Raw genomic sequence first — 13535 nt, 5'->3', positions numbered from 1 at the left:
CAAATGAGGAAGGTAAAGTGGTCAGCAGGAGACTGGACTGAGGGAGAGTGAGAAGGGTGCAAAGTCACAAGGTGAACAAGGTGAGCGCAGAAGAGGCCATGGGATGGAAGTTGCCCAGGAATTGATCGAGCAGTCTGCAAACACATTAGAAGGTCTGGCAAAGCTGGAGACTGTTGGGAAAGCAGAAAAGGTTACAGATTGACCCTGACAGCATTCACCAGTCTGGAGCAAATTAAAAAGCAAATGGGAACTGGCTTAAATAAAAGGGAGTCCCATCGCTGCCACCTCCGATATCTCCTTGGTCGTGGGGTCTACAGACGGCAGAGCAAGCAGGTACGTCAATCTGCACTTCATCAATATGAATTTTCAATGGCATCATGTTGACAGCGGCAGCTGACACATCACCTCCCTCGGCTGAACCATCCCTGAAGCCCTGGGAAGCCTCTTCCTAAAGCCTAGGCAAGGACAGGACCACCCCCTCAGCTGTAGAAGGTGGGGAACTTTAAAACACACTTTCACGTACATCATCTCACTTTATCCTCATCTTAGATGAGAGACACAAGGCAGGTATTGTTTTCTTCATTGTACAAAGTCCAGAGAAACTGAGGTCTGGACAAGTAAGGTGATTTGCCCAAGGCCGTGTAGCTATGTAGTGGTGGAGCTTGATGACTTACATAACCCACTGCTGCCTGAGAAAGGAAGCTGCCCGGGACACCCGGAAGCTGCCCAGGACACCAGGCATCTGCCAGGCCATGTGGACACTCGTGCTCCTTCACAGCCATGGTCAGCCCGGGGAGACGTTGGAAGTGGGGCACACTGGCAGGTGAGTAGGGCTGGTTTAAAGAGAATGTTGAAAATGACAAGGTGAACCGTTTTTCCTTCCTTGTTTCCTTCTCTTCATTCCTCCCCTCCTTCCCTTCCTTTCTTCCACAAGTGCCTGCCAAGGATCATGTGCCAGGCACTGTGCTAGACATTGGTGACCTCCCATCCCTCTGAAGGTCCCCCATCCTCAGGAACCCCAGTTGCCATACCTGCTCACAAGGCCCCACACGGGCTTCCCAACTGAAATATACCATCCACTTCCCGATCTCTTGAGACCCACAAGAGGTAGGAAACCCAAGGGGAGGCTATGACATCTGAGCTGGGCTGTAAAGTGTGAGTGGGAGATCATCTTTGGACATAAGCAAAGGCTTAGAGATGTCTCAGGGTACGGAATGATCTGGTAACAGGAATTCTATAGAGCGTGAGGGAGGCGGTAGCATAAGGGGTACAGAGGAGTTACTGAAGATGAGGAGAGAGCAGGCCCTTGGAGGCCACCTGAGGAATGGCTTTCACTCTGCGGGCCCTGGAAAGCCATCGAGGGCTTTAGGCAAAGGAGTGGTAAATCATTTCAGCCCTTGGAATGACGATTCAAGTAACTGCAGGGAATAAAGAAGATCTTAGAGGGTCTTTATGCAGATATTCTGGGAAGAGTGGATGAGAACCTGGGCCATGGTGGGATAGTAGGAAAGGTGACACAGAGCCCTTATTAAGGACTTGTACCAAAGCAGAAAATATGGGTCTTTGTAGATAATTAGATGGGTGTGGGGTAAGTTGGGAAGAAGAATCAAGGCAGATTCCACAGTGATGTCATTCACTATGGGATAGAAGAAGGGAAGAGAGATGGGAAGGGCTGAAGACAGAGGGAGGGTAAATTCAGTTCAGGGCACGCCAAGTGCAAGGTGCCTGGGGAACACATCCAGTAGCCCTGTGGAGGGATGCAAAGCCCAGCGTGTAGGGGGAGAACAGCGGAGCGTCAGAGGCTGCACAGCCAGGTGTCAAGTAGGTAGAGGACTGAAGAAAGACTGCCGTATGTGGCAAGTAGGAGGCTGGTCTTGGGTGGCCTTGGCAAGAGCATTTTCAGGAGTAAACGTGGGGTGGAAGGCAGGCTCAGGCGGGTTGAGAGTGGAGGAGGACAAGGGCACAGAGGGACAGGTGCAGGTACAGGGGGCCTCCTGGGTCCTGCTCAGCCCTCATCCCCAGGCAACTTCTCCCTGTTCAAAGCGTACAGTCATGCCCTTTGAGTTGCCTCTAGAATGAAGACCACTCAGGACCCCAGCACTCTCTAGACAGCTAACCGGGCATTCAAGGTCAGCCTAACAATCATCAGCTGATGCCCCACTGTGTGTCTCCAATCACAGAAACACATCTGGGATTTCCCAAACAAGCCCTGTGTTTTGCCTTCTCTGCACTTTTGCTATCTCCATTCCTTCTGCCTAGAACACCTTTCCTTTACATTTCCACTTGCAGAAATCCTGCCTAACCTTCCTGGCCCAAGTGCTACCATCATCAAGAACCTTCCTCAATCCCCCAACCCAAATGAACTTCCTTGCAAAGCACAAGGCTATGCACACAACACAACACAACACAGTTGACCTTCTTCTTTGCTATCCACCTGTCCCACTGAAATACCTCCGGGCTGTGCCTCATTCTTCTTTTACGCCAACCGACCAACCTATCACAGTGATGGATCCATCCTGACATCACTGACCCCCCACCTGTGTGTCTGTCGCTAATAAACTATAGGTGGGCAGGCACGTCCAAGATTCTCTTCCCATAAATGAGAATGTGAAGTCAAAGTCGAGGCCCTGCAAATGGGCCAGAACTAGGTCATTTGGGGGATGTTCTCTCAGTATCCTCACTCAGGTCCTGCACCTCTTGAGTCATAGCGCGAAGCCTCATCATTCTAGAACTCCTGTCTCCTACCCCAACACAGGTGGTCATGGTCCCTCCCCTTAAGAGCTCACTAATTTGTGTAGGAGGTAAGATCCACACAAAGAGAAGGTCCTTTCCTTTCTCAGGGAGCATGGAAATTCTACATGAGTGGTTTGTAAGCTACACTACATAAGGCAACAGGATGAAGAGCTCACTTCAAGCTTGGGTGGTCATGGATGATTTTATGAAGGATGTTGGTGTCTATTCCATCTGGAAGGACTGGTAAAGGCTGTGGTCAGGGAAGAAGTGGAAGGCCCACCCAGATGAGGTCAGGATAATAAAGTAGAAGCCAGAATGCGGAACAGATCAGTTTGGCTGGAACAACCAATTTATGAGGGAAAACGAGGCGTAAGGCTAGAAAGATAGGCCAGCTTGGGGCAGGCCTTGAATACCCAGTAATGGGGAGCCACTGAAGGCTTCTGAGTAAGAGGTCCTGGTGAAGTATCTTTTTTAAGGTAGTTTAATAGACTAGTCGTATAGAAGGTATATTGGCTTGAAGAAGATATATTTTGAACAAACGTAAGATGTTCATTACGATAAAAATACCATAAGGTAATGGAAACAGAGTAGCCTAGAAGAAGTGAAATGAAAATGAGAAGACTTCAAAATAAAAAATCTGCCAAAGGTTTGTGTTCCTTGGGGACCAGGTGTCCCCTACCACCGGTGCCCTTTTACCTGAAGGACCAGAAAGAGATGCAGACTCTCAACTAAGCAACGTCCTCTGCCAGGAGGCACCCAAAGCCCCGCTATGGTTTTATTGGTGGAAAACCAGGCGGTGGGTAAGAAACGTTGCTCACTCTGGTCATTTTCATTCAGGGACTAGCCAAAGTCCTCTTCTTATCTTCAGCCAATGTATTTTATTCAATGTGAAAGTCACTAAATTAATTTTTTTAACATGATAAGAGTAGCAATTGTCAATTTTAGAAGCACATATGCGAATTTCCCTGCACAGGAGAGAACATGAATCCCATTACTTAAAAATAGCAGTTGTGCTCACTTTCCCCCACATGCTAATTTTAATAAACTTACTCTAAAATTAGCCTGCCACTATGAGGATAGCTGCTCATCAAAAATGTTCCCAGGAAGCACTAAGCTTGCCTCGCAAGAGTTCAAGCGCTCCTAGGAAACTCTGAACAATGTGGAGCTCTAAGCAGAACTTGTCCTCTTCTCACCAGACTCAGTCACCCCCAACCCTCTATCAGACCCATCACCACCACTCTCCAGCCACATTTCGAGGGTCATCTTGGACTCATGCTATTGCATCTTCCCGATCCAATTGGCTATGAAATCCTGTATGGGTCTTCCTTTAAAATGTGTCTCATAGCCATCCCTTTTTCTCTCTCTCCACTGATGCCATAACTCCTTATCACTTCATTTATTCAAATATTCAAGCATTCACATATTCTGCACTCACTGAGTACCTACAAAGGGCAAGGTACAGTGTGAAGTGTTAAGGTCACAAATTAATAACATGTGGTCCCTACCCTCAAGGAGTTCAAGATCTTTTGGGCCCAGTGGAGAGAGAGACAAGTCAAGGGTTTATCAAAGAACCATATGATAAGTGGTATGACCTAGGTGCAATAGAGGTAATTGGGAATATTGATGGTGACAGAGAAGAGACTAGATTTCTGGTAGCTCATCTTCACTTGTCTTTCCCTGACTCCTGGGAGAGCTACCAAATTTGTCTTTATATTCCCGCTGCCTGGCACAGTGCCTTGTGAATGACAAAGGCTCGGTGATTACTGAGTTCAGTGGAAATGAATCTTTCCCAAGTACTTTCATCAACTTACACTCTAGCTAAAAAAACTTTCAGAGGCTGTTACCAGCTACATTAGAGTACACCCTTCTGTCTTGCTTTTGAAGTTGTTCACCATCTGGTCTACCCTGGCTATCCAACCTCCATTTCTGCTATACCTCAACCCACTAGTTTCAGGCTTTATCTGGAGCATTTCCTCAAAGGCCAACCACCAGTCCAGTGCTCAGGCCTGCTTCCTGTCACCACCACCATGCTCTCTTCAGCCAAAGCGGAGGGACCCAGTTCTACTTCTTCTAAGAAGCTTTTCCCCACTTCTTCAGCTTCACCAACTGCCTATATATGTGTCTAAGATATATTGTTCATTATTTTGCACTGTTTTTTTCATTTAATATTATGAATGTGAATAATGCTTTGAAATATTAAATGGTACTCTATTTACCTTGCCTCAAATTCCTATAACTCCTACACTGTTACTCTCCACATATCCCTCTCCCTTTTATTTTTTATTTATTTATTTTTAAAATAAATTTATTTATTTTATTTTTGGCTGCATTGGACCTTCGTTGCTGCGCGCAGGCTTTCTCTAGTTGCAGAGAGTGGGGGCTACCCTTCATTGCGGTGTGCAGACTTCTCATTGCAGTGGCTTCTCTTGTTGCAGAGCACGGGCTCTAGGCACACAGGCTTCAGTAGTTGTGGCACACAGACTCAGCAGTTGTGGCTCGCGGGCTCTAGAGCACAGGCTCAGTAGTTGTGGTGCACAGGCTTAGTTGCTCCACGGCATGTGGGATCTTCCCGGACCAGGGCTCGAACCTGTGTCCCCTGCATTGGCGGGTGGATTCTTAACCACTGCTCCACCAGGGAAGCCCCTCTCTCTCCCTTTTAAAAGCCAGACATTTTGCCTTCTCCAAGGAAGAGAGTGCTCAGCGGAACACTGGTAGCAAAGTGACTGGCTTTTCAGTTTTGAAGGCCTTGTCCTTCACCAGAAGATACCAGAGCAAAGAAGCGTCTCCCCATAACTCCCTCCCCCATGACGCTCCAAAAGACTAGAAAAGATCTCCAAACTTGAGGAAAAGGCAGACAGGGTGCAAGGAAAGAGAGCCTGGTTACCATTGAATGTCTAAGAATGAACACTTATCAGCCTGGTGTCAGGAGAGTGGAGTAAGGCCAGTGGGACTGAGATGTAGCGGCCGTGGCTAGTTTTGATGGAAACCTGATGAGTTGGGGAATCAGAGAGGTAAAGAGTAAAGCTCTCTATAGTGATGACTGTCTTCAATATCCATTCCGCCCCTTTTTAAAGACTTAAGTTTACTGAGGTATAATTTACGTAGAGAAAAAAAATCACCCTTTTGAGGTGTACAGATCTATGGATTTTAACAAACTTATACAATCATGTAGCCATCAACTCAATCAAGGCATAGACTATGTCCATCACTCTAAAAAGCTCCCTCGTGTTCCCCTGCAGTCAATCTGTTCACTCACTCCAGGCTCTGGCAACCACTGATTGGTTTTTCTGTCCTTTCCGTTGTGCCTTTTCAAGAATTTCATATAAGTGGAATCTTACAGTCAGTGCATTTGAGTCTCTGCCTTCTTTCACTTGACATGTTTCTGCATGCATCAGTAGTCTGTTCCGTCTTAATGCTAAGCAGGATTCTATGATGTGGATGTAGCAATTATCCACGTGCCAGTTAGTGGACACTGTTGTGTTTCCAGTTTTCAGCAATTATAAATAAAACTGCTATAAACATTCACATACAGGATTTTGTGTGGACACGTGTCTTCATTTCTCTTGGGTCAACACCTATGAGTAGGATTGCTGGGCTGTTGGGATTAGTGTAGGTTTGACTTTATGAGAACTTGTAAAACTGTTTTCAAAAGTGGTTGTACCATTTTTTATTCCTCTAGCAACGTGGGAGACTTCCAGTCACTCTGCATCCTTATCAGCACTTGGTTTTCCCATTTTTTCTTTCTGTGTCTATTCTTCCATTCTAACAGATTCGTTGTGGCATCTTATTGTGGCTTTAACTTACATTTTCCTTATGGCTGACGATGCTGCGTATCTGTTCATGTGCTTATTTACCATCTGAATCTCTTCTTTAGTGCAGTGTCTATTTAACTCTTTTGCCCATTTTTAAAATTAGATTGTTTTCTTACTATTGTGTTATGAGAGTTCTTTGTATATTCTGGATATAAGATATGTGTTCTGCACAAAATTTCTCATCTGTGGCTTGTCTTTTCTTTTTTTTTTAACAGAGTATTTCAAAGAGCAGACATTTTTTATTTTGATAAAGTCCAATTTATCCTTTTTTTCCCTTTATAAGTTTGTGCTTTTCCTGTCCTGTATACCTTTCTAACTTTTTAATAGAACCCTCCCAAATTTAAGTTGGGCATACCCAGCTTAAGATGACATTTCCTAGCCTCCCTTGCAGCTACATGTGGCCATGTGACTACACTCAGACAAATGGGATGCGAGAAGTGATACGTATAGCTCTCTAGTCATCCCTAATTAAAGAAAAGCCCTTTGCCCTGGACTTCCCCTTTCTCTCCTTCCCCTTTCCATGGACTGGGACAAAACACGGCAACAACCTAGCTTTAACTATACAGTTGAGGACCATCCCCTAAGAAACAGTAGAGAAACAAGATGGGAGAAACCTGGGTTCTTAAATGACTCATGGAGCAGGGCTGCTCTCCCAGACTGGACAACCACACTATGACACGAAAGAGACCTAAATATCTACCTCACTGAAACCACTATATTTTGGGAGTAGGTATCTTTGTTAAATGGCTTAGACTTTACCCTAAAAAATATACCCTTCTTTCTTAGGAAGTAAAAAATAATCCCCAATTCCCCGGACCCAGCCTCGTGTGGTGTGGTGTGTCTATGCGGAAAATTGCACCATGGTTTCTCAAAGTTTCCCTCAGCTCAGGAGTGATTCAGAGACAGCAGAACAGGACTGAATTCCCCCACCTTGGGCAAGGGAGCAAAGCCCCCCATGCCCAGAGTAGTGAAGTAGCAGTCGGTCACCTTGTTCTTCATTCACCCAAAGTAGCATGGGTCTGGTACAGACACCAAAGGGCCAGAAGAGGGGAACAAGGGCAGACACAACAGTGACTGACAGTGACCAATGACCAGATGCTAGACTGAAATGAGGAGAGTGTGGCTAAACAAAAATAGCCCAGACCAGTTGTGTGCCCCCTACCCCATCACCCCTGCCAGTGGCTGAGTACTGCTTACCATCCCTCGAACTCAAATACAAGTTCAGGCAGAGGTGTGATTCCAATCCAGATTACGTCCCCCCCACCGCCTTACAATGGGAGTTTGTAATCATAATTAAGGTGTTAGAGCAAAATAAAGTTTTCAGTTTGTGAACACCTGAGTTTGTGCCCTGAGCTCCACCCTCACTGTACTAACGTTTGCTGAACGTTTACTGCTTGCCAGGAAGACAGCAAAACACGAACGAGCGTGATTTCACTGGATCCTCAAATTAGAGCACCTACGAGTAGGTGCTTTACGATCCTGTTTAAAGATGAGAAAAATGAGGCTCGGAGGAGCTGCATGGCACGGTGATTCTCTCAACACCCATTCCCCTTCTTCTGGCAATTGTTCCCACCCCCCTGACCCACTCTCAGTCCATGTGGCCTGGGCAGGGCCCCGTGCACAACTGCAGGCCTGAGACAGGTCGCCGTGCTCCTGAGTAACTTCCTTCAGGGCAGGTGGGGGATCTAAGTGGGTGCAAAGGGAGTGATTCCTGGGGTTCTATGGGGTCTCCTGCAAAAGAGTTTCTGTCTTCCCCTCTGGACTTGAGCTTGAGTGGGTTGGAGGCTGAGACTGAAGTCAGGCCCCAAGCAGAGCCTAAGATGGAGAGAAAGCATCTGTTTGAGCACTGAATCCAGCTGTGCCCCACACCACCCCTATCTTGGAATGATTAGTCACGGCAGCTGTGTTAGTTTGCTGGAGGCTGCTGTAACAAACTGCATAAGCTGGGTGGCTTGAAACAATAGACATTAATTTCTGATAGTCCTGGAGGTCAGAGGCTCAAAATCAAAGTGTCGATAGGGCCAGGATCCCTAATAAGACTCTAGGGGAAGACCCTTCCTTGCCTCCTCCTAGCTTCTGGTAGCTGCCAGCAATCTTTGGCTTGCCTTGGCTTGTGGTAGCATAACTCCAATCTCTGCCTCTGTCATCACCCGGCCTTCCTTCCCCTGTGTCTTCACATCGTCTTCCCTTTGTGCAGCCAAATTTCCCTCTTCTTATAAGGACACTGGTCATTGGATTAGGAACCCACTCAAATGACCTCATCTTGAGAACATCAGCAAGATTCTGTTTCCAAATAGGGTCATATTCACAGGTATTGGGGGGAGGACGTTAGGACTTGAATATATCTTTTCGGGGACACAATTCAACCCACAATATCAGCTGATAAATTCCCTTTGAGCTGAACCCGCTTGGGTTGGGTTTTGCACCGAGAAAGAAGTACAGCCAAGACTTACTCTCAGTTCTCAGTCAACAAACAAGACCCAAAGCTGCGCCCTTATCCACAGGCTCAGACTGCAAGCCTGTTCAGCTTCCCTCCCCAGATGTCAGCGGCTCTACTTCGGGCAGAGGCCCAGGCTTAACCATCTTCTATATCTGCCTCCTGGTCACTCACTGCACACAGCATGCTCACGGAATACAGGACTGATTGCTATCTAATTAATTCACCAAAATTCAAATAGTGAAACTGAATTAGTCATGGTTTATCACAGGGCAGTAGGCTGAGAGATGACCAGGATTTTTACCTTAGAAATAAAGTTACGGATTGTCTGCACGACTGCATTTCAAGATTTCCCCCTGATTTGAAAGATCACCTCAGGTGGTGATGAGAGGAATGCTTCCCCCTCCCCAGACATTTAATTTCCAGAATAGAACAGAAGCCACACCCCTTTTACACGCATGGCCGTGTTTACTTCACGACCTGAGAGAAGGCTGTAATTTCAGCTTGTTATGCTAAAAATGTGAAAATAAAACTGATCTCTATAGGATCATTTAAATGAAAACTGCTTCCTAGAGGCAAGCCGAGGAAGCAAACTGATTGAAAGAGAGCACAGGGCTCTGGGCAGGAAGGGCCATGGAGTGTGGACCCAGGGTGGGAGGTAGAACCGGGGACTTCTGTAGAAACAGACTGGAGCCCATTTGACCCAGGTCACATGTGTGGTGATGCCTTCCCCAGTTCCTTCCACTGGCTTCCAAAGTCACTTTCAAACGCCACTAGCCACGGACCATTCTCTTCCTTGAATCCCACTTGCCTAGGGCCAACACGATTTCTCCACGCCCACGGAAGCCCAGGCAACTGAACTTGAGGGTGCAGGGGAATCCCCTGGTGAGCTCCCTTTGCAACAAAAGCAGATTTGGGGCTACACCCCCAGGCACTTTCATGAAGTAAGGGAATTCGTTTCCTGTGGTTGCCACAGCAAATCACTACAAACTGGGCGGCTTGTAACACAGAAATGTATTCTCTCACAGTTGTGGAGGCCAGAAGTCCAAAATCAAGGTGTCAGCAGGACTGGTTCCTTCCGGAGGCTCTGAGGGAGAATCTATTCCAAGCCTCTCCCAGCTTCTGGTGGCTGCTGGCAGCCCTTGGCATCCCTTGGCTGTCGCTGCCCATCTCCAGTTTCTGCCTCTTCACATGGACTTCCTCTCTGTGTGTCTCTGCTTCCCCACAGGCTTCTCCCTTGTATCTCTGTGTCTCAAATCTGTCTCTACTTTCTCATAAGAACACTAATCATTAGATTTAGGGCCCATCCTAAATCCAGGATGATCTCATTTTGAGTTCCTTAGCTTGATTATATCTGCAAAGACCCTGTTTCCAAATAAGGGCTTATTATAGCTACTGGGACGTTAGGACTTAGAGGTATCCATGGGGGGAAGAACAATTCAGTGCACTACTGTGGATTTGAGGAGAGACCCAGAAACTTGTATTTTTCCCCCAAATGCCAAGTGACTCTTTTTACTCTTTGCTCTCAAAATGACTCTGATGATCTGTAAATCGTCCAATGCAAACAATGATCCAGTTGCTGAGGATTCAAAGATGAATAAGACATAGACCCCTCCTTTGAGAATCTGCTGTCTAGGGGAAGATACACACAGATGAACTGGTGATTAAGATACAAAGTGTGGGGCTTCCCTGGTGGCACAGTGGTTGAGAGTCCGCCTGCCGATGCAGGGGACACGGGTTCGTGCCCCGGTCCGGGAAGATCCCACATGCTGCAGAGCGGCTGGGCCCGTGAGCCATGGCCGCTGAGCCTGCGCGTCCGGAGCCTGTGCTCCACAACGGGAGAGGCCACAACAGTGAGAGGCCCGCGTACCAAAAAAAAAAAGATACAAAGTGTGGCCTAATGATGCCAAGCTCTGGAGTCAGGCACCAGGGTTCAACTTCTGCCCCCTCCAGATGTGAGGCTCTGAGCGAGTTCCTTAGCATGTTTGGGCCACAGTTTCCTTATCCGTAAGATAAGAAATAATTCCTACCTTACACCATTGTGAGTATGAGGCTGTGTAAATGTTAAATATGAAGGATGGACTTGAGGAATGGCCGTTAGCTCTTATGAAGGTGGGAAGCGCCTTGCATTCATTTTCACATCCCACAGCCCCGAGCTGTGTGCCCTCTGCGTCCTAAGCTTTAATGAATGTCTGAAGGCAAGACAGCATTACTCTGGAGATACAGAGCTGGGATAGGCAGGACAACTACGGAAAGACCCATATCCGGATCTTGACTTACTCTACAAGCATTTTTTGAGCACCTGCTGTGTATGGAGCTCAGCGTGTGGGCACCTGGGACAAAGCCAAATAAAATACACAGCCTAGTGGGGAGACCATTAGACTGCAATACTGTGTGGTCAGGGCAAGACAGAGGCACCCTCAGTCCAGGGACAGCCATGCCAATAAGAACTTCCTTCTTTGGTTTCCCATCCTTCCCAGTCCACCCTTTAGGATTCTCTTAGTGTTTATGGTGTGACTCTCCTTCCACACTATACCATATGCTTCAGGAGTTCTTTGAGAGCAGAAGGGGTCATCTGTCTTCCTGGCCATTGTATCCCAAATACCGAGCAATGTACCTGACTCCTAACAGGCATTCGACAAGTATTTGCTGGAGTAGTGAACATTCTGCTATTTCAGAGCCCAGCACTGGACTTCCATGAAGAACCACCTCCAGCCTCCTTGACCACTGGGTATGATTCTTGACGAGCCAAGAGAAAAGATCCCCAGAGGATCTGTCCCTTAACATAAAGCCTGACAGAGGAGATGGGGACAGGCTGCATGACAACATATCATAATACTGTCCAGTTATTACATACAGATCAAGAGGGAACAAACTGAACTTGGGGAGAAGCTATGACAGTCCATTCCTCTTCAGAAATACAACAATTTGCATACACTGGACATTAAGTACTGTTATCAGACTGACCTGGAGGCCCAGGAAATGGTGAAAGGAGAAAGACGGTACAACGTTTCCCTTCCAGCACCCAACGTGGGAAGGAAGCCAGCAAACCATTACACCCTGCATTGTGCGTATAGAAGTAAGAAAACGGAGGCCCAAGCTGGCCTTGGGGACGGGGATGGTTCTCAGGAGGGAGAGAATGGAGAATTTCCGGGGCGTGGTCGGCACAGCTGGGTAAGTGGCTAACGCCATCACAAATGGTGGTAAGTCAGGACGAACAATTTACCTGTGAGAGGGAGACACCAGCACTCTCTCTCACCTGGAGAAGTCAGGCAGCCCCTCCCAGGCCAAACCATTCTTAGGGTGGGCTGAAGAGGGAAGAGCATAGGAGTCCAAAAGCCGACCCCAGGGGTGTTTCTGACAAAATCGCTGGGCCGGGGGGCGGGGGTGGGGGGGAAGGCACGGTATTCTCTGCTTCCACAAATCGAATGGCTTCTGCACCAGTGTTTTACTCCTTTGATAAACGGCGCGCCACCTTACACACAGAAGGCCCACGGTAAACGTGTTGACTTAATTGAATAACTGAATGAACGAAGGCTACGGAGGACCCTATGGAACTCCCCTCCCCCACAAAGCTCCGCTGCAGGTGATTCCACCTGGCCCGGCCGTGGCCCCAGAACCCGGATTTCCCCCTGGCACCACCTTTCCGCTTCAGCACTGGGCGTCCAATCGCTTGGCTCCAAAACAGCGGCAACCGAGAAGGCAGGTGGGGCTTGGCTCCCACTCCCGGATCCCCGCGCTCCTCTTGCCAATCCAGTGCCCAGCCCTGCCCGGAGGGAAGGCCCCTCCCCAAAGGCTGGCACCAGCTGGCCTGGAAGAAAGTGGCGCCCAGGCAGACCGCAAAGGGCGGGAGGAACGGCGCACCTGGCGGGGCGCGTGAGAGCAGCCAGCCGAGGCCGCGGGGTGCGCGTCCCCCGCGAGTCCCCGCCCGGCTCGGCCACCCGGGGGGCGCGGGCTCGGGGCTGGGGACCGCTCGGCCCGGCCCATCCCGCCCGGCCGGCGCCTCGGCCTCACCTCGCTCACCAGCCCCTGCCAGTCGCTCTCGGTCCGGTCGCCGTTCATGGCCTCCTCCTCCAGGCACGGGCCGGCCTCATGGACGCCACCCTCCTCCTCTGCGCCCTCCTCCTCCCGCCGCGCCGCCGCCGTCGCCTCCTCCACCCGGGCCCCGCGCGGCCCCGAGAGGGCCCGGCGCCTCCGAGCCGCCGCGCCGCCGCCTCCTGCGGCCGCCCGCGCTGTTGACTCAACGTCAGCCTCCGCGGGAGGAAGGGGAGGAGGAGCCGCGGTCGGTGCCGGGCCACAGCCGCCGCCAAGCGGGCCTAGGACCGCGCCACGAAGCCCCCGGGCCCCGCGCAGCCCCCGGACCCCGCGCTCGTGGCGGCCGAGCTGCTGACACAGGATTACTGCTCTCCCGGCGGGAGGCGGCTCGGCGTCCCCCACTAGAAGTAAATCCCCAAATCCAGCCATTCCTTGACCACTATCACGGCTCTCACCATTAGAATGTAAGCCCCACCTGGGCAGAGGGTTGCTTCCCTCTCTGATGAATGTTGGGTACA

At 49.2% G+C, this 13535-nt stretch overlaps 1 protein-coding gene across 1 annotated transcript in view; it reads right to left on the bottom strand.

Annotated features, from left to right (window-relative positions):
- Positions 1-13197, bottom strand: part of CCDC149 (coiled-coil domain containing 149) — a 95886-nt gene extending 82689 nt beyond the window's left edge. The window contains 1 exon segment of the mRNA XM_060148416.1: positions 12997-13197. Coding sequence (XP_060004399.1) covers positions 12997-13044 — 48 coding nt within the window. The 5' untranslated portion in view covers positions 13045-13197.
- Between the last annotated feature and the right edge of the window lie 338 nt (positions 13198-13535).

Source organism: Lagenorhynchus albirostris, chromosome 4, assembly GCF_949774975.1.
Source record: "Lagenorhynchus albirostris chromosome 4, mLagAlb1.1, whole genome shotgun sequence".
In the NCBI taxonomy this organism is placed as follows: Eukaryota; Metazoa; Chordata; class Mammalia; order Artiodactyla; family Delphinidae; genus Lagenorhynchus; species Lagenorhynchus albirostris.
The sequence above is the reverse complement of the archived record's forward strand: the minus strand, read 5'-3'. Positions and strand labels throughout refer to the sequence as shown.